The 27,096-nt window shown below is 44.6% G+C and overlaps 3 protein-coding genes across 6 annotated transcripts; 2 read left to right on the top strand and 1 right to left on the bottom strand.

Moving 5' to 3' along the window:
• Window positions 1-676: 676 nt before the first annotated feature.
• Window positions 677-5,679, bottom strand: LOC133136349 (zinc finger protein 436-like). The gene is made up of 4 exons (XM_061253779.1): window positions 5,668-5,679; window positions 4,822-5,539; window positions 4,671-4,729; window positions 677-4,195 (listed from the first exon to the last, which is right to left on the bottom strand). Exons 2-4 carry the CDS (start codon window positions 5,526-5,528, stop codon window positions 3,054-3,056), a joined length of 1,908 nt encoding a protein of 635 aa, XP_061109763.1. The 5' UTR covers window positions 5,529-5,539; window positions 5,668-5,679; the 3' UTR covers window positions 677-3,053.
• Window positions 5,680-8,990: 3,311 nt separating this feature from the next.
• Window positions 8,991-13,545, top strand: LOC133136351 (zinc finger protein 79-like). 4 transcript variants are annotated; one of them, XM_061253785.1, is made up of 5 exons: window positions 9,056-9,373; window positions 10,198-10,416; window positions 10,561-11,131; window positions 11,224-11,282; window positions 11,727-13,545. In XM_061253785.1, the coding sequence occupies exons 3-5, from the start codon at window positions 10,581-10,583 to the stop codon at window positions 12,770-12,772; spliced, it is 1,656 nt and encodes a 551-aa protein (XP_061109769.1). In that variant the 5' UTR covers window positions 9,056-9,373; window positions 10,198-10,416; window positions 10,561-10,580; the 3' UTR covers window positions 12,773-13,545. The 4 variants fall into 4 exon arrangements, with proteins under 4 accessions (XP_061109768.1, XP_061109769.1, XP_061109765.1 ...); XM_061253784.1 differs by having other exon boundaries at window positions 8,991-9,124; window positions 10,198-11,131; XM_061253781.1 differs by lacking the exon at window positions 10,198-10,416.
• A 645-nt stretch (window positions 13,546-14,190) lies between these two features.
• LOC133136595 (zinc finger protein 271-like) lies at window positions 14,191-26,633 on the top strand. Its single transcript, XM_061254229.1, has 9 exons — window positions 14,191-14,451; window positions 15,806-15,929; window positions 16,014-17,629; window positions 19,321-19,365; window positions 20,040-20,169; window positions 21,433-21,635; window positions 24,163-24,273; window positions 24,392-24,515; window positions 24,600-26,633. The coding sequence occupies exons 3-9, from the start codon at window positions 16,025-16,027 to the stop codon at window positions 25,772-25,774; spliced, it is 3,393 nt and encodes a 1,130-aa protein (XP_061110213.1). The 5' UTR covers window positions 14,191-14,451; window positions 15,806-15,929; window positions 16,014-16,024; the 3' UTR covers window positions 25,775-26,633.
• Window positions 26,634-27,096: the final 463 nt, after the last annotated feature.

The raw sequence follows: 27,096 nt of genomic DNA, 5'->3' as shown, positions 1-27,096 counted from the left end.
GTGTTTCGTCAGACGATGCTCACCTGTGACATGTTAAAAGGGGCGTTTTTCCCCTAGCACCCCCGTTATTCCTCAATTCCAAAAAAAGTGTGTAAAGGGCGTAAAATGTAAATAAAAACTAAAAGCAGTGATCTGTAAATCCTTTCTGACCTGTATTCAATTGAAAGCAGTACAAATATAAGAGGTAATGTTTTAACTATTTACCTTTTTTGTTTTTTGTAAATATACTATACTAAATATACTCGTTCTAAATGTAATGCCTAAACACCGTTTCTTCACCTTTCCTTTTAATAATGTTCAGGAATCGTAAGCTATACAGAGAATGAACTCAAAGGTGCGTATGACTGTGTCTTTATTAACAGAGTGCTAGAGAAGAAACTCAAAGGTGTGTATGACTGTGTCTTTAACAGAGTTCTAGACAAAAAAGCTAACAAATTCAGTAATCAGAAAGCAATTAATTGCAATTAATGTTAACGCATTGCATTGCAAAATTCAATGATACTTTGCTAATGCTCTGTATTACAGATGTCTTGTGGGACACCGTATTGTTTTTACAGTGATGGTTAAAAACTTTTGGCAAAAACTGGCCGCTCGATTTATCGCAACAGATTAACATTTCAACACTTTTTTCCATGTTATGCACATGGCCCCCCAAGACTGCAAAAAGAGTCCACACTTTTATACTTAATGCAGAAGTTTATTCCATTATTAGACATTAATGAATGTAAATATCAGGACAGGGGCAACATGCTTGTATATTCCTCCTCTGCTTAACAACGTTTATACATACACCACATCGTACCTTGGCCATTGTCATCTTCTTCTTTAAAGGTACAATAGGTTGTAGATTTTTGTGTAAAACATTGTTACAGGACCATTGTAAATCCCTTCCTATCATTGAAAAAGGCTCATTGACATGTTGACCCTCTGCCTGTGTTTATAGTCGGGTTGGGTTGGTGCCTTGCGTGGCAGCCAATCGCCATTGGTGTGTGAGTGTGTGTGTATGAATGGGTGAATCAGAAGCATCAATTGTACAGCGCTTTGGATAAAGGCGCTATATAAATGCCCACTGTTTACCATGCCCGTCTGTTTATAGTCCTTGAATTAGGGTTTCAAAATATACAGTTGACGGACCGACACTCTGTACTCTGGGGACGTGGAAGGGCAGGGATAAACAGTGTCGTGGTTTGAGCGCGTTTGTTGCTGCAATTCCTCTCTTGACTATTAGAAGTCCAAGATTACCTATTGCACCTTTACATTTGTGGCAGTCGACACCTTATAACACATTACTGCCCTCCACTGCTCAGATCCAGATTAGAGAACACCGTTCTGTTCAAGAGCGCTGTGTGCACTGCCTTTCCTGCCTTTCCTTCCACAGCTGCAGTCCAAGTGTCTACCTACAATGTTTTCTCTCTCTCGGCCTTCCTGATTGGTTGCCAGGCTATTTAAAATAAACAGTTGGGGCGGTGTGTTTATCGAGCCGTTTAAATACAGTGGCTTTGCTGGTGTATACAGGTATGGTACACCTGGGAAACTCTTGTGAGCAGAGGTGTGCTTACCTGCCAATGGATTATTGGAGTCAGTGAATTGGAACTCATTAATCGAGGGAAATTAATTAAATCAGGTTGAGATCACGATCAGTTCAAAAGTAAGTGTATCACACAATCTATTTTCAACTCAATAGCGGCCACTAATTATGCTTTCTGTAGGTCTACACTAGATGCCAGCACGTCACAGCCCTGCCCTACTCACACGGTACACATGCTTTCGCAGTTATTTACCGTTATTTACAATATGTTTTGTTTCGAGTTAAGTACTGACACCACTTGTAAAAAGGTCTATCAGCACCCGTTCTTTTAAAGAAAGATGAACTCTTATAGGACCTGTAATGTTCGAACATCCCTGTATTATTGTGATCTTATTGACTCCGTACTGGAAAATAGGAATAGAAATATGCGGGCAGGACTGGGCGGAGGCGGCCAGCAGAACATCAGGACAGCTTCCTGAAGCAGGTCACCAGGAAGGCCTACTCACCCCTGGATTGCGCTGACCACCCACTCCACAGCGTGCCAATACTCAAAAAAATATGTCCTCCGTTCCCCCCGATTGACTCTTCTCCCCCGTACTCCCGGATCGGAGACGAGTGGATATATTTTCACGAGTATTGGGATGCACTCAGGGATGTTTTGCTCCTCAATGTTCATTTCTTTATCTCTTTGGAAAAGAAGTCCTTACAACTGACTATATCCTCAATGTGAGCATTTATTTTGTACAAAAATATTCACACAAGAATCAGCAGTTCTCAACAAAATCCTATTATTTTATAGCTCTTAGCAAACAGTGAGCTGTTCAAAATCATCATTTTATTCTTGCTCAGTGACTGGTCTATTAAGCTAACTGGCACCTGGCAAAGTATAACAAATTAGCTCATAACATTACAATTTACAATGTTTTTCTATAAACTCATCAAAATTTATGACTAAGTCAACTTGCAAAAGTAATCTAAGGGTGACGATTGTTTGTGCATGTTGCCATTTTTGATTCCCACCGTAAAATATTTTTGCAGAGGAAAAGACGCTTTGTCCTCAGTGGCACCAATCACACCCAGCTCAGGCTTTTCAGAAAACAGGAGTGAAGCATCTCCGCTCAGGAGCTTCCCATCTTAGTCTGGACGTGACACTGAGGACCGTGCGGTCATGCCAGAGCTGACTGCTCCATGTGAGCGGTTCAGGAGCGTATCGGAGCGACCGCTCAGGCTGACGCTCCACATTTATGGAAACCCGCTCCTCACTTCAGTCACATTACGGTCGCTCGTGCTCACGCTCCTCTTACACTCAGCTCACAAACTCTGAGTTAGTCTAACAGAGTGGAACTGTTCCACACTGGGAGCAGGGTCAGGAGTTAGTCTAACAGAGTGGAACTGTTCCCACACTGGGAGCAGGGTCAGGAGTTAGTCTAACAGAGTGGAACTGTTCTCACACTGGGAGCAGGGTCAGGAGTTAGTCTAACAGAGTGGAACTGTTCCCACACTGGGAGCAGGGTCAGGAGTTAGTCTAACAGAGTGGAACTGTTCTCACACTGGGAGCAGAGTCGGGGCAAACCCCTGTGTGAGTACGCTGGTGTACTTTCAGAGCAGACTTATGAATGAAAGTCTTCTCACACTTAGAACATTGATATGGCCGCTCACCTGTATGGGTTTGCTGGTGTATCATCAGGTTGCCAAACCGAGTGAAACTCTTCCCACACTGGGAGCAGATGTACAAGTTCGCACCTGTATGAGTTCGCTGGTGTATCTTCATGTCACTGAACTGAATGAAACTCTTCCCACACTGGGAGCATTTATACGGGCGCTCGTCTGTATGAATACGCTGGTGTTTCTTCAAGGTAGACAAATGACCGAAACTCTTCCCACACTGGGAGCATTCGTAAGGGCGCTCACCCGTGTGAGTTCGCTGGTGAATCTTCAGGTTACTGACCTGACTGAAGCTCTTCCCGCACTGGGAGCAGTGGTAAGGGTGCTCCCCTGTATGAGTTCGCTGGTGTCTGGTCAGATCACCTAACTGAAAGAAACTCTTCCCGCACTGGGAGCATTTGTGCGGACGTTCATTTGTATGAAATTGCTGGTGTACTTTCAGGCCAGATAACTGACTGAAGCTCTTCCCACACTGGGAGCACTCATACGGACGCTCGCCCGTGTGAGTTCGCTGGTGAATCTTCAGGCTTCCTAAATAAGTGAAACCCTTCCCACACTGGGAGCAGTGGTAAGGATGCTCCCCTGAATGGGTTTGCTGGTGTCTCGTGAGATCACCTACCTGAACAAAACTCTTGCAACACTGGGAACAGAGGTAAGGGCGTTCACCTGTACGAGTACGCTGGTGTACATTCAGAGAATGCAAACGCGTGAAACACTTCCCACAATGAGAGCAGCAGTAAGGGCGTTCCCCTGTGTGAGTTTGCTTGTGTCGTGTCAGAAGGCTGGGCGTAGTGAATCCTTTCCCACACTGGGAGCATATGTGGGCCCCTGGAGTGCCTGTGTGGGCCTGCGTTGGGGTGGGGAGTGTTTTGGGGTGCTGATGTGTGCTGCTGGGAGGCAGTGGCTCCTCTGCTCCATTTCCTCCAGAGTTCAGAGGCCTGCTGTGCTCCTCTGGGTGAACCTTCTCAGGGTGCTGGTGAACACTCACTTCCCCAAGGTTCCCTACAAAAACCAAAACAGCCAAAAGTCCACAGTCAAGGATATAGTTTTCCCTTCAGTTCAATCAGTTCAGTTCCTTTTCATAGAGCACTAAATACTAAATAACAGTGTTTCCGGATTCTTCCTCTTCTTCTATTGTCCTTTCCCTCTAAATCTTAATTTTGTGCAGCCTGTAAACCATCACAGCTGGTATGCAAGACTTCCCTCCTTTTCCCCTTCTGCTGCCCGTTAATAATAATTAACACTGCTTTAGCTGTGCATAACTGAAGACACCATCATTAACTCCTTTCTCCTTTGCTCCCATTTACTCCCCTTAAGAGCCTGAGGAGCATTAGCCACCCAGTGGCCCATCTCTGCTCATCTTTGTTAAATGATTATCATGGCCTATAGATTGGCTGCCATAGCCCAAAATAGAACAACCATTGTCTCGGCAAGATATCTTAGAACAGGCTGGAAAATGATGAACAGAGAGATTAACCTGTGATTTGGTTCCTTGGGGAGACAACCGGAGAAATAAAGGGAGCTTCAGCACAGATCCTGTAAAAGACAAAATAAATAAAGGCACATTATTTAGTGTCAGGCCGGGAGTGATCAGAGGAGCCACTCATTCTAGATCTGTTCATTCTTACTCTTTCTCTGATGAAGATGGTGGCTGTTCCATGGGTCTGTCCAGCTGGGAAACGTTCTTTCTCTTCCGGGTCACGACCTGACCCTTGCGCCTCAGTGACTCGCTCCCCCTCTGTGGTGAAAGGTCATGCCGTCCTCGGGGAGATCTGTCTCTCTGCACTCTTTTACTCGGCACAGGAAGTGAAACTCTTTTACTTGGCACAGGAAGTGAAACTCTTTTACTTGGCACAGGAAGTGACTTGTCTGCCATTTCAAGTGGGCGAATCAGCATTCTAGGCTGTTTTAGCAGGCAGGAAGTGGTCATAATAGACAGCTCCTCCCCTTCCTGTTGCCTTGCTTCTGATTTTCCTTCATTCTTCTCCCATTTCTCAGTCTGAGTGCCCTGCACGGTTACACCTCCCTCCTCCTGTTCATCCCTCTTCCTCACAATCGGTCTCTCCCCACCATCCTCCTCCTCCTCTATCCCACATCCAGTCTTCTCTGTGCCCTCCTCTTCTTCACATCTGTTCACACTTGATCTTGGCTCCACCCCTGTGTGATACGTGCTGTCCATCACAGATTCTGCCTTCATCTCTGAAGTAGTGGAGCTGAAAAATGTTCTGAACTCAGACCTGCAATCTGATTGGCTGTTGGTGTTAGTCAGCTGGCTGGAATCCACCACTCTTCTACAGGGAGGAGGGGACATAGAGGACAGTTTACACTCCTCCATGGAGGGAAGTGCTGCAAGAGAGAATAAACAGATTTAACAGTTTAATGGGACAAATGAGAATTTTAAAGCTATTATTGTTATATGCTCACCAGTCCTGTTCAAGTTTCCAAGGCCTGGTACAGGCGTTCAGTGTCAGTACCTGTGTGAGGTCTGGTACAGGTGTTCGGTGTCAGTACCTGTGTGAGGTCTGGTACAGGTGTTCGGTGTCAGTACCTGTGTGAGGTCTGGTACAGGTGTTCAGTGTCAGTACCTGTGTGAGGTCTGGTACAGGTGTTCAGTATCAGTACCTGTGTGAGGTCTGGTACAGGTGTTCAGTGTCAGTACCTGTGTGAGGTCTGGTACCGGCAGCAGTTGCTCCAGTCTGGAGAGGAACTCTCACAACAGAACATGCAGAGCTGTGTCAGTTTTAGAGCCAAACCCCAACGGAGACCCCTTCTGAAAGAGAGACAGAGAGACACCTGGTCAACAGGGACATCATGAACAACAACTAACAAATGAATAGCATTTCATGAAAAGTTAAACAAAACCAGGAAAGCAGCAAGAAGCAGTAGGAGGTAGTAGCTGGCATACAAACAATAGAAAACCAAGACAAAGGACGAAGAGCCACCCCCTTAAGCCAGCTCACCAAAATCCACTGCACCACCATGCCACCACATCCCTCACGCTACAAATCTCTCAAGAAAAATCTCTGTCCATAGAAACTATGGAAGGAGATATGCAATGACACATCGGAATAGATGGGAATGTTCATATTGCAATGCATTTGACTTCTCTACTTTTTCTGATGCTTAATACATATACAATGTTGTCTGAATGCATTCACGGATTTGCCTTTCCAGTCACTTTAAACCAAGGTAGGACTCTATGTTTAGCTCCTACATAATGCGTTTTAAATTTTGAATCGTTTCCCGATTTGGAGCGCGTTTCCCTTTAGATTTGCGACTTTGCTTTTGAAACTTGACCGCCCTTGAGGGACACCATAGGTCCGTCAATCCGAACATCGTTAAAGCTGGCTTCTGGATTTATCGCCACAGATTTACGATATGCCATTGTGTGTTATGCACAAGGACCCCAAAACAGCAAAAGTTCGCGTAATATAAGTACGCGTAAATGCAGACGTGTATACTAAAATCCGACAACCCAGCTGAAAAAAACAGCTCAAGATAGGTTTTGAAACAGCTGGTAGCTGGTTGACCAGTTAGACCAGCTCCATACTCAACATGGTTCGACCAGTTCAAGCTGGTAGCTGGCATTTCAAGCTGGATTTTACACCAGATAATTTCTAGAATTTTAGGCGGAGCCAATGTGTTTGTACGTTCTACTCCACTGTTAGGACTTAAAACCACACTTTGTTCATGTTTATGTTGCTTACGTTTCTAATAGCCTACATAAACATTTAGCAATTGATTGCACTACTTTCTGATATTACTGTAAGTTAAGGGCGCAGGATTTGTCTTTTCGTCAAGCATTCCGTTTACAAAGACACCGTCAAAGACTCATAGATCTACGCACCTTTGATTTTCTTCTGAGTTTCCATCACAGTATGTAGCCGAACTTACTGGAACCCAGCCGAACCTATGACTGTACGCAAATGACTGCAGAGCTCAATTTTATCAAAATTATTTAGTTATGATTACTGCCAGAGACATCGAATTGGTAACCACGGAAACCAGTGGAAGAAAATGATATCAGGGTAAATATCTAAAAAATTAATTAATAAGTTAGTAAAAATAATCATAAATTGGAGAGGATTTAGATGTGACGGTCAATTCGTACGTGTCGTCTTCTTCTCTGACTTTCTTCTTCTGTTCTTTTTATGACGAACTACTACCCCACCGGAACATTATCGCCACCTACTGTTAAAAATATAAAATATTTTTAAATCCGTTGTTAATCCTGTTTGTTCCAGGAACGTGAAGATGAGGTTAAAAACCAAATTTCCCGAATGATAATTCTCCGGATTCTATGTCGAAACCAATCTTCTTGCATCCTCTGTCGTTCCACTGAATATGAATAAGGGGCATGTGAACAAAACATGCTCTACAGTTTCTTTTTGATAATGACAAAGAACACATTCCCCATTTGGATGTTTCCTATTTATTTCTAGAGTGCCATTCGGCTTTGCATGCCCCAATCCCATCCTTATGAAACACTATTCTTCTTTCAGGCCTCCAGCTCCCCACCTCTTTCTGGATTTCATAAAGATGTCATTTCATAAAGATGTCATTTCATAAAGATGTCTTAATTTCATAAAGATGTCTTCATTTCATAAAGATGTCTTCATTTCATAAAGATGCCTTCATAAAGATGTCTTCCTTTTGATTCCACATTCCGCATATCCTGCCACTGTTTCCAAAATTGGAGCCATATGTAAGACTCAAGTTTTTTTGGTTTTTTTTTGGGGGGGGGGGGGGGGGGTTAAGGCTCACTAACATGTTGACTCACTCTCTGTCTGTGTTTATAGTCCCCCCTGCACTTCCCAGTCGCAAGTGCTGTCTGTTCTGGCCCCATAGTGGTGGAATGACCTTCCTGTGGATGTCAGTATAGCAGACATTTCTACCTTCAAACACAGTCTGAAGACTCACCTTTTCACCTTTCTGCTCCCCTCCCTACCTCCCTGTCATTTCTAATTAGCCATGTATGCATGCTGTAATTATTGCACTTATGTACAATTACTTTACTATTCTTAGTGTTCTAGTTTCCAAAACTGTGCTATTGCTAGTTCTTGGTCCGTTTATCTGATTAATCTACAAGGGTTCAAGTTCTTGCACTTTATTGTACTTTGCTCAGGAGTGTCTGGCAAATGACTGTATTGTAAGGTAATGTAATTATATCATTAACAACAGTACACAATTTCAGCTTTTCTTCATAGCTATGTAGCTAGCTGCCTTACAATTTGCACTGCCGACATATTAGCTTGTTAGCTAAAATCGATAACTGAACTGGTCAAATCGGCTATGAATGCAATGAAATATTACCCTGTTCATGCCGTATTTCATTGCATTATATAGGTACATAGATGTTTGACAGAGAATGGATGGAGTGTTAGAAAGCTAATGAAAATGCATTTGTGTACCAGGTACAACTGCACAAGAATGATCTGTGAAAAGATTAACACAGATCATATTTCAAAGGGGCAGCTGATTGGTAACATAGGCACTACCCTTCATGCAGTTAATCCAACAAACAATGCAGCTACCAACATAGCCATACAGCTAAGCTATTGTTAGGTATATGGTTAATTAGCTAGCTAACATGCCTCAGCTTTTTGATTCCACAGATTTCACAGTATTCTTCCAGACCTCAGACAAGAGACTCCATGACCTTATATTATATTATTATAAAAGAGGTATTACAAATAAATATTTTTTGTTTCGCAAACTACTACACATAATGCCATTTATCGCTTAAAAGAATGGGTCGATGACCTTTTCAGCTTGGCTTTTTACATTGAAGTCAATGGGCAAAAAGCGCTTTTGCACTCAGCAGATATACTTCCGGGTGCTTCACCGCCTGGACCTCCAATACCTATTGACGCTCTATGATCTCAACAGCGGAGGCACTGGGCTTGACGCTCTATGATCTCAACAGCGGAGGTACTGGGCAGGTCCGCCGCATTTAAACAAGACGGCAAGGCGCATACGTTGCGGAGTATTACAGTATTAGCTCCAGTTCATGCTTCTTTTTAGATAGTTCTGCTTACATTTCTTCCAGTGGGTCCCTGGTACTTTTCACAACTAGCTAAATACTTTAGAGAAAAATGTAGCTCCAGTTATTTGTGTGCATTCACAGGCTACGTGTAGGCACCGTGATGGAAACTAAATGCAGTAATACAGAGAAGAAAGGTGCGTATGACTGTGTTTGTTAACGCAGTGCTGGTTGCAAAGCAGCAAACAACTATACAACTAGCGACGTATCCAGCGCTCCTTCTTTGATTTTGCATCGTAACTTACGCTAATAACAAATTTAGAGCAAATAATAGCTATTTGTATGCATTACAAACATAACAAGCAACATTACATTAGTTTGCTAATGTTTAAGTCCTAAAACTGCGGTTGAACAGATAGAATCTGATAGTCAGATTCGCGAAAGTGTCGGATTTAGAATAAATATCAGCATTTAAGCGTTCCTATATGACATGACAAACTACGCGAACTTGCCTCTTATGCCATTTTTGGGGAGACGTGCATAACATGCACTGAAATGTTAGAAAACTTTCTCCATACATACAGAGGCCAGTTTGGATGAAGTTAAGTTGAGATGCACGGACATACGGTGGCCCACATGGCGACCGCGCAAATTTCAAAACGAATATGTAGTGGCCAAACAGAGGGCGCGGTGAGACATACATTTGTTTGTTTCACGGCAGAATTGCTGTATAGAAGCTGCCTCCTCGTCTTTCATTTATCTCCCGAAAGGTTATTCCACATAGAAAAAGCCAAAGCAAACACAAAAACCGAAACATGCTGCAAACCATTGCTGCTTTGTCTACAGTGTCCGGCACCGTCTCAAACGTCGGTAGAGTTTATGCTTCTCGGACATGAGCCGATTTTCTGTTGGAAGCAAAACGGATTTACTAGCTAAAGGTTTCAGGTCACAAAATGATCGTAGTTTCTTTCGGTATGAGTTGGCCTGAGTAGATTCATTTTCTCCATTTCTCTCTCGTTAGATCACTCCCTCCCGGTTTCCTCCCTGTCCCGGCTGGTTCCCGCGCTTTGACTCCACTTCGCAGCTATGTTGCAGGCATACATGTAGAAAAAATATGGACAACGTGTCTGTGACGTCACCTATTCACTTTCCATACGCTTCTGAAAAGTGTTTTGAGACAGTGGAAGTGGAGCCTTTGGGCACCGCCATGTTGTACAGTTTGGAGCCAGAGACTGCAGTAGTGAGACCCATATACGATTTTGTTTTGGATTTGTTCTTGACTAGTTATTTGAACAATTGAAACTGTGGAAATATAAGGTTATCTGATACATATTTAAAGGTTCGGGAGCTCATCTCATTGTAAGTATGGTCTCCACCACTTCAGAGATAAAGGCAGAATCTGTGATGGACAGCACGTATCACACAGGGGTGGAGCCAAGATCAAGTGTGAACAGATGTGAAGAAGAGGAGGGCACAGAGAAGACTGGATGTGGGATAGAGGAGGAGGAGGATGGTGGGGAGAGACCGATTGTGAGGAAGAGGGATGAACAGGAGGAGGGAGGTGTAACCGTGCAGGGCACTCAGACTGAGAAATGGGAGAAGAATGAAGGAAAATCAGAAGCAAGGCAACAGGAAGGGGAGGAGCAGTCTACTCTGGTCACTTCCTGCCTGTTAAAACAGCCCAGAGTGCTGATTCGCCGACTTGAAATTGCAGACAAGTCACTTCCTGTGCCAAGTAAAAGAGTTTCACTTCCTGTGCCAAGTAAAAGAGTTTCACTTCCTGTGCCAAGTAAAAGAGTGCAGAGAGACAGATCTCCCCGAGGACGGCATGACCTTTCACCACAGAGGGGGAGCGAGTCACTGAGGCGCAAGGGTCAGGTCGTGACCCGGAAGAGAAAGAACGTTTCCCAGCTGGACAGACCCATGGAACAGCCACCATCTTCATCAGAGAAAGAGTAAGAATGAACAGATCTAGAATGAGTGGCTCCTCTGATCACTACCGGCCTGACACTAAATAATGTGCCTTTATTTATTTTGTCTTTTACAGGATCTGTGCTGAAGCTCCCTTTATTTCTCCGGTTGTCTCCCCAAGGAACCAAATCACAGGTTAATCTCTCTGTTCATCATTTTCCAGCCTGTTCTAAGATATCTTGCCCAGACAATGGTTGTTCTATTTTGGGCTATGGCAGCCAATCTATAGGCCATGATAATCATTTAACAAAGATGAGCAGAGATGGGCCACTGGGTGGCTAATGCTCCTCAGGCTCTTAAGGGGAGTAAATGGGAGCAAAGGAGAAAGGAGTTAATGATGGTGTCTTCAGTTATGCACAGCTAAATGTTAATTATCATTAATATGCAGCAGAAGGAGCATTAGAAAGAGGGAAGTCTTGCATACAAGCTGAGATGGTTTACAGGCTGAGAGTAAGGACAAAAGAAGGAGAGGTAGAATCCTGAAGCACCGTTATTCAGTGCTCTATGAAACTGAATTGAGGTGATTTTAGCATTTAGGCAACCTTGACTGTTGACTTTTGGCTGTTTTGGTTTTTGTAGGGAACCTTGGGGAAGTGAGTGTTCACCAGCACCCTGAGAAGGTTCACCCAGAGGAGCACAGCAGGCCTCTGAACTCTGGAGGAAATGGAGCAGAGGAGCCACTGCCTCCCAGCAGCACACATCAGCACCCCAAACCCCCCAAAACACTCCCCACCCCAACACAGGCCCACGTATGCCCCCAGTGTGGGAAAGGATTCACTACGCCAAGCCTTCTGACACGACACAAGCAAACTCACACAGGGGAACGCCCTTACTGCTGCTCTCATTGTGGGAAGGGTTTTACTGTGTTATCTAGCTTGAAAAAGCACCAGCAAACTCGTACAGGGGGATGCCCTTACAAATGCTCCCAGTGTGGGAAAGGTTTCACGACGCCACACAATTTGAGACGACACAAACAAATTCATACAGGGGAGTGTCCATACAAATGCTCCCAGTGCGGGAAGAGTTTCACTCGGTTATCTGGTTTGAATGTACACCTGCGTACTCATACAGGTGAGTGCCCTTACCTCTGCTCCCAGTGTGGGAAGAGTTTTAAACAGTTCAGTAACTTGATGAGACACCAGCGAACTCATATAGATGAGCGCCCTCACCACTGCTCTGAGTGTGGGAAGAGTTTTAAACAGTTCAGTAACTTGACAATACACCAGCGAACTCATACAGGTGAGCGCCCGTACAAATGCTCCCAGTGTGGGAAGAGTTACTCTCAGTTGTCTGCTCTGAATGTACACCAGCGAACTCATACAGGTGAGCGCCCATATAAATGCTCCCAGTGTGGGAAGAGTTTCAGGAGTTTGTCTGCCCTGAAAGTACACCAGCGAACTCATACAGGGGAACGCCCATATGAATGCTCCCAGTGTGGGAAGTATTTCAGGTGTTTGTCTGCTCTGAAAGTACACCAGCGAACTCATACAGGTGAGCGTCCATACAAATGCTCCCAGTGTGGGAAGAGTTTCACTCAGTCGTATTCTCTGAAATTACACCAGCGGACTCACACACAGGTTTGCTCCAACCCTGCTCCCAGTGTGGGAACAGTTCCACTCTGTTAGACTAACTCCCGACCCTGCTTCCAGTGTGGGAACAGTTCCACTCTGTTAGACTAACTCCCGACCCTGCTCCCAGTGTGGGAACAGTTCCACTCTGTTAGACTAACTCCTGTCCCTGCTCCCAGTGTGGGAACAGTTCCATTCTGTTAGACTAACTCAGAGTTTGTGAGCTGAGTGTAAGAGGAACGTGAGCACGAGTGACCGTAATGTGACTGAAGCGAGGAGCGGGTTTCCATAAATGTGGAGCGTCAGCCTGAGCGGTCGCTCCGATACGCTCCTGAACCGCTCACATGGAGCAGTCAGCTCTGGCATGACCGCACGGTCCTCAGTGTCACGTCCAGACTACGATGGGAAGCTACTGAGTGGAGATGCTTCACTCCTGTTTTCTGAAAAGCTTGAACTGGGTGTGATTGGTGCCACTTGAGCATCTTGTTATCTGCTAAAATATTTGACTGGGAATCAAAGATGGCAACATGCACAAACAATCACATGATTACTTTCCACTTGTGCAAGGTGTATTTTTCATCAATTTTGATCATTTATTTGATTGGTCATACAAAATGTGATGCTTTGTAAATTGTAATTGTTATATTTTGCCAGGCGACAGCTCAATAGACTCTTCACCGTTTCCTCAGAGCTAGGGAAAAAATGTGAATTGCTGATGCTTCTGTGAATATTTGCTGAAAAATAAATGCTCACATTGAAAAATAAGTCTTTACAACTGAAGGTGTCCTCAAAGAGATACGGTGTCCACAAAATAAAAACATTGTTTTTCAGTCAGGCTTTATTATATCACGGATTCCATTATCAGGTTTATTGATTCAAAGTTCAGCTTTTTTATTTGTCCTGAAGGAAATTTGGTTTTCAGCAAGGACCATAAATGTATGGATGTACAGTCACGCATGTGAGGGGAGGTGCAGACAGTGAAGAAGTGAAGTGTTGATGTGGATTGGGTGAGAGTTTGGTCAAATGATTATGATTTCCGATTTATTACAGTCGAGTTATTATAATTGAGTTATTTTGCATCCAATTTTTCATATTTGTGAGGCAGGTGGTGAGGTTAAAACTGGCAGTGACAGTTTTGGTGTAAATGTAGAGCTGTGTCGATATTAGCCCAATTACTGTCTTATGCTGAGCCGCAGCAGTTAGATATCCTATCTATCACTTCGAAATAATATATTCGTCGACATTTTCTATTATATTCTCACAGATCTCATAGACAAGAGACTGGAGACAGGGCTTCATAGACTTTCTATTGTACAAGAGGAATATTTTCCCGAAACGTCTCGACCAAAACAATGTCTTTGGTTGTTAAATCAGTGGTGGTGTTTTTTTTACATTTAACTCAAAGAGCTCTGACTCAGCACATACTTCCGGGTGCTTCGCCGCCTGGACCCGCCCACCCTCTCCAATGTCAACACGCTGCGCTTTGGAAACTCGAGACAGCATTGCGATCACTGCTTTGACCGTAACAGCCGTGAAGCTGAACACCGTTTCCACACATGTGCATTGAGCTTCGGCATTTTATGTCCTGGGCAGTCACCAGGACAGTCGTTGTTTTTTTATTTTTGGAGAAAATTGAGCTCTACAATCATTTCGTACACACATAGGGTAACCTCGATTCCAGCATGCTACAAACAGCGGTGGAAACTCCGCTAGCTATACAGAGAAGAAAATAAAAGGTGCGTATCACTGCTTTTGCTAACGGAATGCTAAACGAAAAGTAGCCAACAACGAAGTTCAGCGACAAACCCAGCACCCTTTAATGTTTGATTTTGCACTGTAACAGAAATATCATAAAGCAATAAATGTATGAATGTGTATGCATTAGAAACATAACAAGCAACAATAAACGATAGTTTGCTAGAGTTTAAATCCGAACAATGGGAGGAATGTAGCTACTAACACATCTCCGCTAAAATGATTCGAGAAATTGTCGGATTTAGAATAAACTTGTCCATTTAAGCGTACCAATATGACGTAGAAACCTACGTGAGCTTTCCTCCGTTGCAGTTTCGGGTGGCACGTACATAGCAAGCACTGGACTGCAAGTCTGTGGCCAATTTTAACTACGTTCAGGATGCATGTACAGACCTACGGTGGCCCACATGGGCTTCAAAATCGAAGGCGCAAACAGGAAAATCAATAAACTAATTTTCAATTCATTTGAAATTTCAAACACTAGTTTTCAATGAATTTTAGAAGGCTTATTTGAAAACGCATATGGAGTAACCAAACATAAAGGGCAATGTGAGGCCTACCTTTGTTTAATACAATAAGAACTGTGTCGAACAGACAAAAGGACGCGCCCAGAGAGAGAGAGACCCCGTTTAGATTTAAAATGTATATATTCTCCATTCAAACCAACTATTTTGAGCCTGTTTTAAAGCTCTCTGGGTGTGTCACTCTTCCATCCTTTACTCCACCGCCCCCCTGTCACTCTTCCGCGGAAGTATGTGGAGAAAAGGATTGAGCGAGGGTGTGAACAAAATCGGGACAAGCTTATCGGCTTCGGCGTCATCAAAGTTTCCGTCGAGTATTGATGAAAAAGCCTGATTAAAAACATTATCTTTTGCGAGCAAACAATGTTTGGATAGCCAATTATAACCGTTACATGTGGTCAGCCCACTTCTAGCATAAAGACAGCTTACTGTAGGCTAATCCGAGAATCCCGATGTGTCCCATACCAGATCACCTACTGTCAATATTGTGACAGTGAAGTGAAGGAGTCCACAAAGATTGGTTTGAGGGCATGGAATAGAGGAGGGTGGTTGTGCAGTCTCTATTATCTCCCTTCTCTCCATTAACTCTCTCTCACCGACACACACACACACACACAGACACACATACACAAGCACACACTCATATGCACGTACACACACACACACACACACACACACAGATACACACAGACAGATTAGAGCAACTGTGTCCAGTACCAGAACTCAGACAGGTACTGAACACCAGGACCTGGTTGAAGCAGGGTGGAGTGCAGCAAAAGTGCTCACCTATTTCTGAACTGTTTCACTCCATCAGACTGTGTCCTGGATCGGTGCTGCCCCTTCTGTCTTTGAGGAGTGTGTGCAGTCCATTTTAAACCCACAGCAGTTGAAGACCATTCTCAGGCACCACAGAAGCCTTGGATACTTGAACAGGACTGGTGAGCTTATGACAATAATAGCTTTAAAATTCTCATTTGTCCAATTCCAATTAAACTGTTTAATCTGTTTATTCTCTCTTGCAGCACTTCCCTCCATGGAGGAGTGTAAACTGTCCTCTATGTCCCCTCCTCCCTGTAGAAGAGTGGTGGATTCCACCCAGCTGACTAACACCAACAGCCAATCAGATCGCAGGTCTGAGTTCAGAACATTTTTCAGCTCCACCACTTCAGAGATAAAGGCAGAATCTCTGATGGACAGCACATATCACACAGGGGTGGAGCCAAGATCAAGTGTGAACAGATGTGAAGAAGAGGAGGGCACAGAGAAGATGATCAAGGAGGAGGACATACTAATATATATTAAGCAGGAGGATGAGGATGGTGGGGAGAGACAGAGAGTGAAAATGGAGAGGGAGAATGGTGCAACAGATGAAGTGAGACTCTGGATGGAGGAAGAGATAAAGAGGGATGAACAGGAGGAGGGAGGTGTAACCCAGCAGGGCACTCAGACTGAGAAGTGGGAGAAGAATGAAGGAAGAAGCCTTCTGAGGCGACACAAGCAAATTCATGCTGGGGAACGCCCTCACTGCTGCTCCCAGTGCGGGAAGAGCTTCAGTTATTTGTCTGGCCTGAAGGTACACCAGCAGACTCACACAGGTGAACGTCCATACAAATGCTCCCAATGTGGGAAGGGTTTCAGTTATTTGTCTGCACTGAAAGTACACCAGCAAATTCATACTGGTGATCAACCATACAAATGCTCCCAGTGTGGGAAGGGTTTCAGTCATTTGTCTGCATTGAAAATACACCAGCGTACTCATACAGGCGAGCACCCGTACAAATGCTCTCTGTGTGGGAAGAGTTTCAGTCGGTTATCTAATCTGACAACACACCAACTAACTCATACAGGGGAATGCCCTTACCACTGCTCCCAGTGTGGGAAGAGTTTCAATCAGTTAAGTAACCTAAAAATACACCAGCAAACTCATACAGGTGAGCGTCCTTACAAATGCCTCCAGTGTGGGAAGAGCTTCAGTCGGTTATCTGACTTGAATGTACACCAGCGAACTCATACAGGTGAGCGTCCTTACAAATGCTCCCAGTGTGGGAAGAGCTTCAGTCGGTTACCTGACTTGAATGTACATCACCGAACTCATACAGGTGAGCGTCCTTACAAATGCTCCCAGTGTGGGAAGAGTTTCATCCATATGTCTGCAATGAAAGTACACCAGCGTACTCATACAGGTGAGCGCCCGTATATATGCTCCCAATGTGGGAAGAGTTTCTGTTATTTGTCTGTTTTGAATGAACATCAACGAACTCACACAGTTGACCGCCCATTTAAATGCTCCCAGTGTGGGAAGAGTTTCAGTCGGTTATCTGACTTGAATGTACATCACCGAACTCATACAGGTGAGCGGCCATATCAGTGTTCTGAGTGTGGGAAGTGTTTTATTCATATGTCTGCAATGAAAGTACACCAGCGTACTCATACAGGTGAGCGGCCGTATAAATGCTCCGAGTGTGGGAAGAGTTTCAATCAGCTAAGTAACCTGAAAATACACCAGCGAACTCATACAGGTGAGCGGCCATATGAATGCTCCCAGTGTGGGAAGACTTTCATTCATAAGTCTGCACTGAAAGTACACCAGCGTACACACACAGTGGTTTGCCCCGACCCTGCTCCCAGTGTGGGAACAGTTCCACTCTGTTAGACTAACTCCCGACCCTGCTTCCAGTGTGGGAACAGTTCCACTCTGTTAGACTAACTCCTGACCCTGCTCCCAGTGTGGGAACAGTTCCATTCTGTTAGACTAACTCAGAGTTTGTGAGCTGAGTGTAAGAGGAGCGTGAGCACGAGTGACCGTAATGTGACTGAAGTGAGGAGCGGGTTTCCATAAATGTGGAGCGTCAGCCTGAGCGGTCGCTCCGATACGCTCCTGAACCGCTCACATGGAGCAGTCAGCTCTGGCATGACCGCACGGTCCTCAGTGTCACGTCCAGACTAAGATGGGAAGCTCCTGAGCGGAGATGCTTCACTCCCGTTTTCTGAAAAGCTTGAACTGGGTGTGATTGGTGCCACTTTAGCATCTTGTCATCTGCTAAAATCATCTGTGGGAATCAAAGACGGTAGCGTGCAGAAACAATAGCCACCCTTTGATGACTCATCTTTTGCAAGCTGTTTTAATCTTTAATTTTTTATCATTGATGAGTTTCCACGATGTAATGCATTGTAAATTGTAATGGTCATTCGCTCTGTGTGATACTCTGCCAGGTGCCAGCTCAACAGGTAGCTATGTTTGCTAGAAAAAGTACTTGGGTGGCAACTTCTCAATATTTATGTAACAATAAATGCTCACATTGAGGACACAGTCAGTTGTAAAGACTTATTTTCCAAAGAGATAAAGGAAATGAACACTAACACATTCTTCTTTGGTTGAACAGTGCATTACCACCACCTACTGTAATGTAATGTTCAGTGCAGTCTAAGTATTTGAACAGTGGTACAATTTCTGTTTCTTGGCTCTGTACTCCAACACATTTATGAACGAAACAATGAGGTCAAAGTTACATCCGTATTGGGTGATCCGTGTTGGAATTGCGTCCCTTTTTATACATAGTCCCCCCATTTCAGGGGAGTAATTTGACTGTTCGCTTCTCAACTATTTCTGATTAGTAAAGTGTATTCAACCACTTCCTTAGTAAAAATGTATAAGAAAGCTTACAGTATCCAGCTTTAATTCGAGGCTTTTAATTGCCTGTGGAGTCTGTTATTGTCAATGAAAGTCAAGGAAGCCATTATGACGCCCAGAAATAAGGAAACCGATATGCCAAACAATTGGCGTAACAGTATGATTTCAACTAGAAACTGGAACATAGATTTAAGCCTTAGGTTTAAGAAGACCCCTGAACCAGTAGCTGTTCGGGCTATTTATAATCGCCATGGCAACTGTGACGTAAATGTGGCTAATAACGGCCTAGTATTGTCTCTAATCCAAGAAATAGATTTCTTGGGCCACCGAAATGTAGCAAGGTAATTTGTAAATGGTGTATTTTACTGTCTCCAAATCTATCCAAAATGGATAACATGCATTACCGTAAATCAAAAGATAATCCGTTACTTTCAGCATAGTGTTCTGACTCATAGAAAACCTGTTTTCAGCCATTACATAAGGGAATTTCCATCTTTTTCCAAAGAAATTGGGGTTGGATGAAAACATGTACAGTGGCCGAGACATGCAAATCGAAAAGCGACTGCAAATAAAAAAATGTCAAAAAACACAACGGACGTGTTTCCTTCCGAACGAAATACTGATGGTACCAGGCCAGAAGGTAGAATCCAGAGACATAAATGGCTCTGGAAGAATCCATAGATTTATATCTATGGTAGAATAAGAGAATGTTTGGACTATACCCGGGAATAGTGACAGAGCTGGTGAGTTTTTCCATTGTGTTAAGTATTTATTTTTAAAGATAGCTTTACTACATATGTAGCAACGATAAGGAATTTAGTCTGGAGAACGTGTATTCTATAGCTGGCCACGCATACAACTACATGCATTACATCATTTTGCTGTGTTAACACTGTTAATGTTAGCTAACAGTAGCTAACAGTTAACTTTGTGCAATCTCCAACTAATATGAATTATAGTCTGTGCATATTACTGTACACAGTATACATCGTATTATTTTGTCGTGTTAACTCTGCAAGCCTGGGATTTTACCGCATTAGCTTGCGATACTTTATATTAAATCTTCCCAAATTGATAGCGACATCCGGCCGTTTCTGCACCGATCACTGAACTGTCTGTTATTAAACAGTTCAGTGGCAGTCTGGCCCAAAGTCAGGCGGAAGCGGTGCAGATCCGGTTCGGAGTCGCTTGATATCTCGGTTACTTTCGCAGTATGCCTACTATCTTTAGTGCAAGGCTATCTGCTCATTTGTTTGTAAGATTACAAATGCAATGCTGGATCAAAACTCATAATTAATCGAAGATGGTAGACTGACTGGACATTGGGGTATTAGAACGTTCTATGGTAAAATAAGTTGCTACAAGAAGTTTTATAATGTAGGTGTGAAACATATTTCATATTTAACGTATTTCCCAGGTCATGATGTACTGCCCGTTCTGCGGTTTCCTGGCAGGCGGCTCTCCCTCGTCCTGTAGCTCGTGCGGCCGAAACCTGACGTTTCTGAAAGAAGTCAAACCCGATGAGCCGTCCACAAGTACGAATGAAGGTTGCCTAATTTATACTAATAAATAATAAAACTTTTTTTTTTCTGTGTGTTTCTGTGTGTGTATATAATTAATTAACTCTGTGTGTGTGTGTGTGTTTAAAAACAGTTTGGACCACCCAGAATCAGGCACTGGAGAATTTCTTAAAATTTCAGGCTGTAAAACAGAAGTGTGTGGGGGTTCCAGCGTGCTGCTCAGTGGAGCTGCTCAGGCCAGCTCTCAGTGTTGCTGCTCAGTGGAGCTGCTCAATGTTGCTGCTCAGTGTTGCTGCTCAGTGGAGCTGCTCAGGCCAGCTCTCAGTGTTGCTGCTCAGTGGAGCTGCTCAATGTTGCTGCTCAGTGTTGCTGCTCAGTGGAGCTGCTCAGGCCAGCTCTCAGTGTTGCTGCTCAGTGGAGCTGCTCAGTGGAGCTGCTTGGGCCAGCTCTCAGTGTTGCTGGTGAATCTGAAGTACAAGGCAGTCTCCTAATCTCTCATTTATCTCCCCAAAGGTTATTAAGTCGCTGTAAGGCGCTTTGGACAAAAGCATTAGCCAAATAGCATGTAATGTAGTATTACACATACAGAAAGCTTATGTGCATTCAAAGGTGACATTTTCAATCAGTCTGGTTACCGGACATGGGCTACCGAAAGCGTAAAACTAACGGTTCTATTGGTATTTCTATAACTCTTTAACGAAACCATTGTTTTAGGGACAACAGTTATTTTATAACGTGGAGTGACCTCACCTATGCTTTGTAGAGCACAGATGACAGAAACCAGGATTGGTATTATTTTCACAGCAAGGGTCCAGACAACCAAATCCACAATACACTTTCACTCCAAAAACATTTCCAAATGCAGAGAAACATCAATGTGGAAAAACAAAACACGTGGGCAAAAATTAGTTCAATCCGAACTGTCCTTTTAGAAAAAATCTGGGAATTCTTCCGGGGGAATCGGGTAAAACGAACAGCCGATGACTCTTATTTATGGTAAAGGGGGCAGAGGATGCAGTGTGTGACTGAGGGGGGCTGTTGCACAGAACAATAAGATGATCATGCATCTACAGCGTCCAGCACGGGCCCCTCCGACATGGCCTGTTTTTCTGTTTTTTACATGATCTATGATTTTACTTTCACAAAAAGAAAATTACAAAGTATTTTTGTAGTGCTCAGAAAATGTTGAAAGGGAATGGTTTCATATCACCAATGGTCGTAGATTTATTCTGTACGAGCTGTGCCCTCATCAGCTGAGGAGATTAATCTTCTCCCTTTCTCTCTCGTTAGATGCCTCTCTCCCGGTCTCCTCCCTGTACCTGCTGGTTCCCCCGCTACGACTCCTCTCCGCTGCCATGTTGCAGGTGGTGCACCAGCGACACGTGTTGCATTATGGGAAGCTGGAGGAGTTTGTGTCTGTGGTGACCGAGGTGGTCCCAGAGCTGCTGAGTGACAGCCAGTGGACCCAGCTCAATCTGGAGCTGCAGGCAAGGGTGAGAGATGGAGTGTGAGAGGAGAGAGAGAGGGAGGGAGGGAGGGAGGGAGTGGGAGAGGGAGGGAGGGAGGGAGTGGGAGAGGGAGGGAGGGAGGGAGTGGGAGAGGGAGGGAGGGAGTGGGAGAGGGAGGGAGGGAGGGAGGGAGGGAGTGGGAGAGGGAGGGAGGGAGGGAGGGAGTGGGAGAGGGAGGGAGGGAGGGAGGGAGGGAGGGAGTGGGAGAGGGAGGGAGGGAGAGGGAGGGAGGGAGTGGGAGAGGGAGGGAGGGAGGGAGGGAGGGAGTGGGAGAGGGAGGGAGGGAGGGAGTGGGAGAGGGAGGGAGGGAGGGAGTGGGAGAGGGAGGGAGTGGGAGAGGGAGGGAGGGAGGGAGTGGGAGAGGGAGTGGGGGAGGGAGGGAGGGAGAGAGGGAGTGGGTGAGGGAGAGAGGGAGAGAGGGAGGGAGTGGGGGAAGAGGAAGAAGAAAGTCAGGCATGAGGGAGGGCATGAGTACTACTAAAAATCTACAGCACTTTAACCAAACACTGGCCAGCCTTGGCTGTGTGCTTATGGCCCAGTAATGGGAGCAAAAATGGCTGCTTGTTTCACATATTTCATCCTCTAATGCTGAGCACCATAGTGAGTGACAGACTCTAAAGCTTGACCCTGGTGTGAAATCCAGCTATGACCAGCTACCAGCTGTTTCAAAATGTAGCTTCGCTTGGTCAAACCATGTTCAGTATGGTCTGTGGAGCTGGTCTGAGCTGGTCAACCTGTTACCAGCTGTTTTCAAAATTTAGCCTGGTGCTTTATCTTCCAAATTCTGATTTTATATCCTGTATTCACAGTGTTACACACACACACACACACACACACACACACACACACACTCTCTCTCTCTCACACACACACACACACACACACACACACATACCAAGTGTAAAGTATAAGATAACTCAATTTGTGCATTCCCCCTTTTTTGCGCAGAAAAAATAATCAGACACAACAAGGTGTATCCAAGATGAAGTATTTATTCACTTAAATATAACAAGGTGAACAAGTCTAAACTGAAGAAGGTAAAACAGTCATCGCCTCATTATAATCGAAAGTGCTTTAGTAAATAGCATGTATGAAATGCATATGCACTTGTAAATCGCTTTGGATTAAAAGCGTCTGCCAAATGACTAAAATGTAAAAAATGTAAAATGAAATTACTTAATACGTAAGGAATAATCCACGTTGAGGTGGTCATTACTCGGTTTTAACCCACGATGTGGTGAGTGTCGCAATTTCTTATTCGCTAACATTTGCTAAATCGTCTTGAGCCACACATTACCATGCTAACGTATGACTAGCTAGCTATATCACAAAATTTAGCCATCATAGCCAGCTTCTGTATTCTGTGCTTGTGACAGCTAGCTATAATCTAGGAGCTAGCTACTAAAGGAAAGGATAATAGCTGAGTTGTCCGTTATCCAAATATCCATTTCAGGACATCACAAAGTCTAGTAGCTAGCTAGATAGCTAGCTAACGTTAACAAACTAACGTTAGTCTAGCTGAACATTAGCCTATTAATATCTCGATGTGACGTTATTGTACTTCAAAAAACCATGCAGCCATATCAGACACCATCTCACAATTTTAAAGGATTTATTGCCATGGGGTAGCGTTGGCACAGGAGGTAAGAGCAGTCGTCTGACAGTTTCCGTTTCGATCTTGACCTGGGTGTCTCGAAGTGTCCCTGCATTATATAAATTCAGACCAGTGGCCATGATACATGACATATTTACCATGTGATATTACAGTTCAGTGGACTAATCATATGGTAAGAATACCGAGTTAGCATACATTGAACTCTAACCTTCAACATTATATCAACAGGCTTTAATTCAGAAAGAATGACTTAGTTTTTATCATCTTGCATGTTTGGGAATACATTACATTACATTAGTGGCATTTGGCAGACACTCTTATCCAGAGCGACGTACAGTTGATAAGACTAAGCAGGAGACAATCCTCCCCCGGAGCGATGCAGGGTTAAGGGCCTTGCTCAAGGGCCCAACGGCTGTGCGGATCTTATTGTGGCTACACCGGGGATTGAACCACCGACCTTGCGTGTCCCAGTCATGCACCTTAACCACTACACTACAGGCCGCCCACGTGGTAGTTTCTCCCCGGTCAGAAGGGTGTGTGGGAGTTTGAGGAAAAGGCCAGGCTCCTGTCCCATGGATCCCTGTGATGGAGTCGCATATTACACGCACACACACACACACACACACACACACACACACACACACACACACACACACACGCACACACACTCACACACGCACACTCACACACACGCACACACACACACACACACACGCATGCTTGCCATATTTTGAGCTTGTTGTCTTTGGGAGATTTGATGCTTGAAGAGAGGCCTGCTAGACAGGCCGAATAATTCATTGTGCTTCCAAAATTCCCCCCTCTTCATTCCACTATTTTGAGCCCATTTCTAATCTCTCTCTCTCTCTCTCTCTCTCTTTCACGCTCTCTCGCTCTCAGGAGGGATCTCCGTTGGGGTTTGGTTCTAAAACTGACACAGCTCTGCATGTTCTGTTGTGGGAGTTCCTCTCCAGACTGGAGCAACTGCTACCGGTACCAGACCTCACACAGGTACTGACACTGAACACCTGTACCAGACCTCACACAAGTACTGTCACCTGTACCAGACTGAAGCAGGGTAGAGTGCAGAAAAATACTCACCTATTTCTGAACTGTTTCACTCCCTCAGACTGTGTCCTGGCTCGATGCTGCCCCTTCTGTCCTGGAGGAGTGTATGCAGTCCATTTTAAACCCACAGCAGTTGAAGACCATTCTCAGGCACCACGGAAGCCTTGGATACTTGAACAGGACTGGTGAGCTAATAACAATAATAATAATAACTGTGAAATTCTCATTTGTCCCATTAAACTGTTTAATCTGTTTATTCTCTCTTGCAGCACTTCCCTCCATGGAGGAGTGTAAACTGTCCTCTATGTCCCCTCCTCCCTGTAGAAGAGTGGTGGATTCCAGCCAGCTGACTAACACCAACAGCCAATCAGACACAGAGGAGAGCGCAGAGAAGATGATCAAGGAGGAGGACATACTAATATATATTAAGCAGGAGGATGAGGACGGTGGGGAGAGACAGAGTGTGAAAATGGAGAGGGAGAATGGTGCAGCAGATGAAGTGAGACTCTGGATGGAGGAAGAGATAAAGAGGGATGAACAGGAGGAGGGAGGTGTAACCCAGCAGGGCACTCAGACTGAGAAGTGGGAGAAGAATGAAGGAAGAAGCCTTCTGAGGCGACACAAGCAAATTCATGCTGGGGAACGCCCTCACTGCTGCTCCCAGTGCGGGAAGAGCTTCAGTTATTTGTCTGGCCTGAAGGTACACCAGCAGACTCACACAGGTGAACGTCCGTACAAATGTTCCCAGTGTGTGAAGAGTTTCAGTTATTTGTCTGCGCTGAAAGTACACCAGCAAACTCATACAGGTGAGCGTCCGTACAAATGCTCCCTGTGTGGGAAGAGTTTCACTCGGTTAACGGATCTGACACGACACCAGCGAACTCATACAGTTGACCGGCCGTACAAATGCTCCCAGTGTGGGAAGTGTTTCACTTGGTTAGGTAACCTGAAGGCGCACCAGCGTACTCATACAGGTGAATGCCTATACAAATGCTCCCAGTGTGGGAATGGTTTCGCTACGCCACAAAATTTGTCACGACACAAGCAAATTCATACAGGTGAGTGCCCATATAAATGCTCCCAGTGCGGGAAGAGTTTCAGTCGTTTGTCTGCTCTGAATGTACACCTGCGAACTCATACAGGTGAGCGCCCTTACCTCTGCTCCCACTGTGAGAAGAGTTTCACACATTTAAGTAGTTTGAAAAGACACCAGAGCACTCACACAGGTGAGCGCCCATACAAATGCTCTCAGTGTGGGAACAGTTTCAGTCGTTTGTCTGCTCTGAATGTACACCTGCGAACTCATACAGGTGAGCGCCCGTATAAATGCGCCCATTGTGTGAAGAGTTTTGGTCATTTGTCTGCTCTGAAAGTACACCAGCGTACTCACACACGGGTTTGCCTCGACCCAGCTTCCAGTGTGGGAGCAGTTCCACTCTGTTAGACTAACTCCCGACCCTGCTTCCAGTGTGGGAACAGTTCCACTCAGTTAGACTAACTCCCGACCCTGCTCCCAGTGTGGGAACAGTTCCACTCTGTTAGACTAACTCCCGACCCTGCTTCCAGTGTGGGAACAGTTCCACTCTGTTAGACTAACTCCCGACCCTGCTCCCAGTGTGGGAACAGTTCCACTCTGTTAGACTAACTCCTAACCCTGCTCCCAGTGTGGGAACAGTTCCACTCTGTTAGACTAACTCCTGACCCTGCTCCCAGTGTGGAACAGTTCCACTCTGTTAGACTAACTCAGAGTTTGTGAGCTGAGTGTAAGAGGAACGTGAGCACGAGTGACCGTAATGTGACTGAAGTGAGGAGTGGGTTTCCATAAATGTGGAGCGTCAGCCTGAGCGGTCGCTCCGATACGCTCCTGAACCGCTCACATGGAGCAGTCAGCTCTGGCATGACCGCACGGTCCTCAGCGTCACGTCCAGACTAAGATGGGAAGCTCCTGAGCGGAGATGCTTCACTCCCGTTTTCTGAAAAGCTTGAACTGGGTGTGATTGGTGCCACTTGAGCATCTTGTCATCTGCTAAAATCTTTGACTGTGGGAATCAGAAAATGGTAATGTACACAAGCAATACCCTCCCTTTGATTACTTTCAACTTTTGCAAGTGTTTCTAGTCATTGATGTTGATAATTGATGAGTTTGTGATGCATTGTAAATTGTAATTGTGATTAGCTAATCTGTTATGCTTTGCCAGGTGACTGTTCAATAGGCCACTCACTGTTTGCTAAGAGCTAGAGTTGGTGGCAACTGTTGATACCTGTGTGAATATTTTTGTAAAAATAAATGCTCATATTGAGGACATAGTTGTAAATTCTTATTTTCCAAAGAGATAAATAAATAAACTGAAAATAACATGAACCTTGGTTTTTAGTCATGGAGGCTTTACTATAACATGGTTCCATTTTCAGCTTTATCGTTTGTGTGCTTCAACGTTCACCTTGTTTGTCCAAAGGGAAATTTGGGTGGCAGCAAGGTCCATAAGACGCAACATGGTTAACATCACATGAACAACTACTATCTGATTCAATCACTACTATCTAATTCAATATACAGTGCTGTAATTAAGTGCCAAAATGCAAAAAGAGACAGTCCATCATTCCGTATTTTTATTGCCAATTAGTCTCTGGCCTGTCTTTTTTTTTTTTTTGCACCTAAAACAGCAACAACCAGACAAAGATCCTGGGGCAAGAACTCCCTGTGGAGTCAGTGGTGAGAGCAATCCAGAGTTGAGTCGGCATTCCTGGTGACCTGCTTAAGGAAGC

Source organism: Conger conger, chromosome 9, assembly GCF_963514075.1.
Source record: "Conger conger chromosome 9, fConCon1.1, whole genome shotgun sequence".
NCBI lineage: Eukaryota > Metazoa > Chordata > Actinopteri > Anguilliformes > Congridae > Conger > Conger conger.
The sequence above is the reverse complement of the archived record's forward strand: the minus strand, read 5'-3'. Positions and strand labels throughout refer to the sequence as shown.

What these genes read in the sequence shown, in the direction of transcription:
- LOC133136349 (XM_061253779.1), bottom strand. Translation starts at nt 5,528, where the DNA reads ATGGAGGAGTGTAAACTGTCCTCTATGTCCCCTCCTCCCTGTAGAAGA. An exon ending in CCATCTTCATCAGAGAAAGA is followed by an intron (nt 4,730 to 4,821) that starts GTAAGAATGAAC and finishes TGTCTTTTACAG; the next exon opens with GATCTGTGCTGAAGCTCCCT. An exon ending in CCCAAGGAACCAAATCACAG is followed by an intron (nt 4,196 to 4,670) that starts GTTAATCTCTCT and finishes TGGTTTTTGTAG; the next exon opens with GGAACCTTGGGGAAGTGAGT.
- LOC133136351 (XM_061253781.1), top strand. Translation starts at nt 9,340, where the DNA reads ATGGAAACTAAATGCAGTAATACAGAGAAGAAAG. An exon ending in CCATCTTCATCAGAGAAAGA is followed by an intron (nt 11,132 to 11,223) that starts GTAAGAATGAAC and finishes TGTCTTTTACAG; the next exon opens with GATCTGTGCTGAAGCTCCCT. An exon ending in CCCAAGGAACCAAATCACAG is followed by an intron (nt 11,283 to 11,726) that starts GTTAATCTCTCT and finishes TGGTTTTTGTAG; the next exon opens with GGAACCTTGGGGAAGTGAGT.
- LOC133136595 (XM_061254229.1), top strand. Translation starts at nt 16,025, where the DNA reads ATGGAGGAGTGTAAACTGTCCTCTATGTCCCCTCCTCCCTGTAGAAGA. An exon ending in ATCTGGAGCTGCAGGCAAGG is followed by an intron (nt 21,636 to 24,162) that starts GTGAGAGATGGA and finishes TCTCGCTCTCAG; the next exon opens with GAGGGATCTCCGTTGGGGTT. An exon ending in TGGATACTTGAACAGGACTG is followed by an intron (nt 24,516 to 24,599) that starts GTGAGCTAATAA and finishes TCTCTCTTGCAG; the next exon opens with CACTTCCCTCCATGGAGGAG.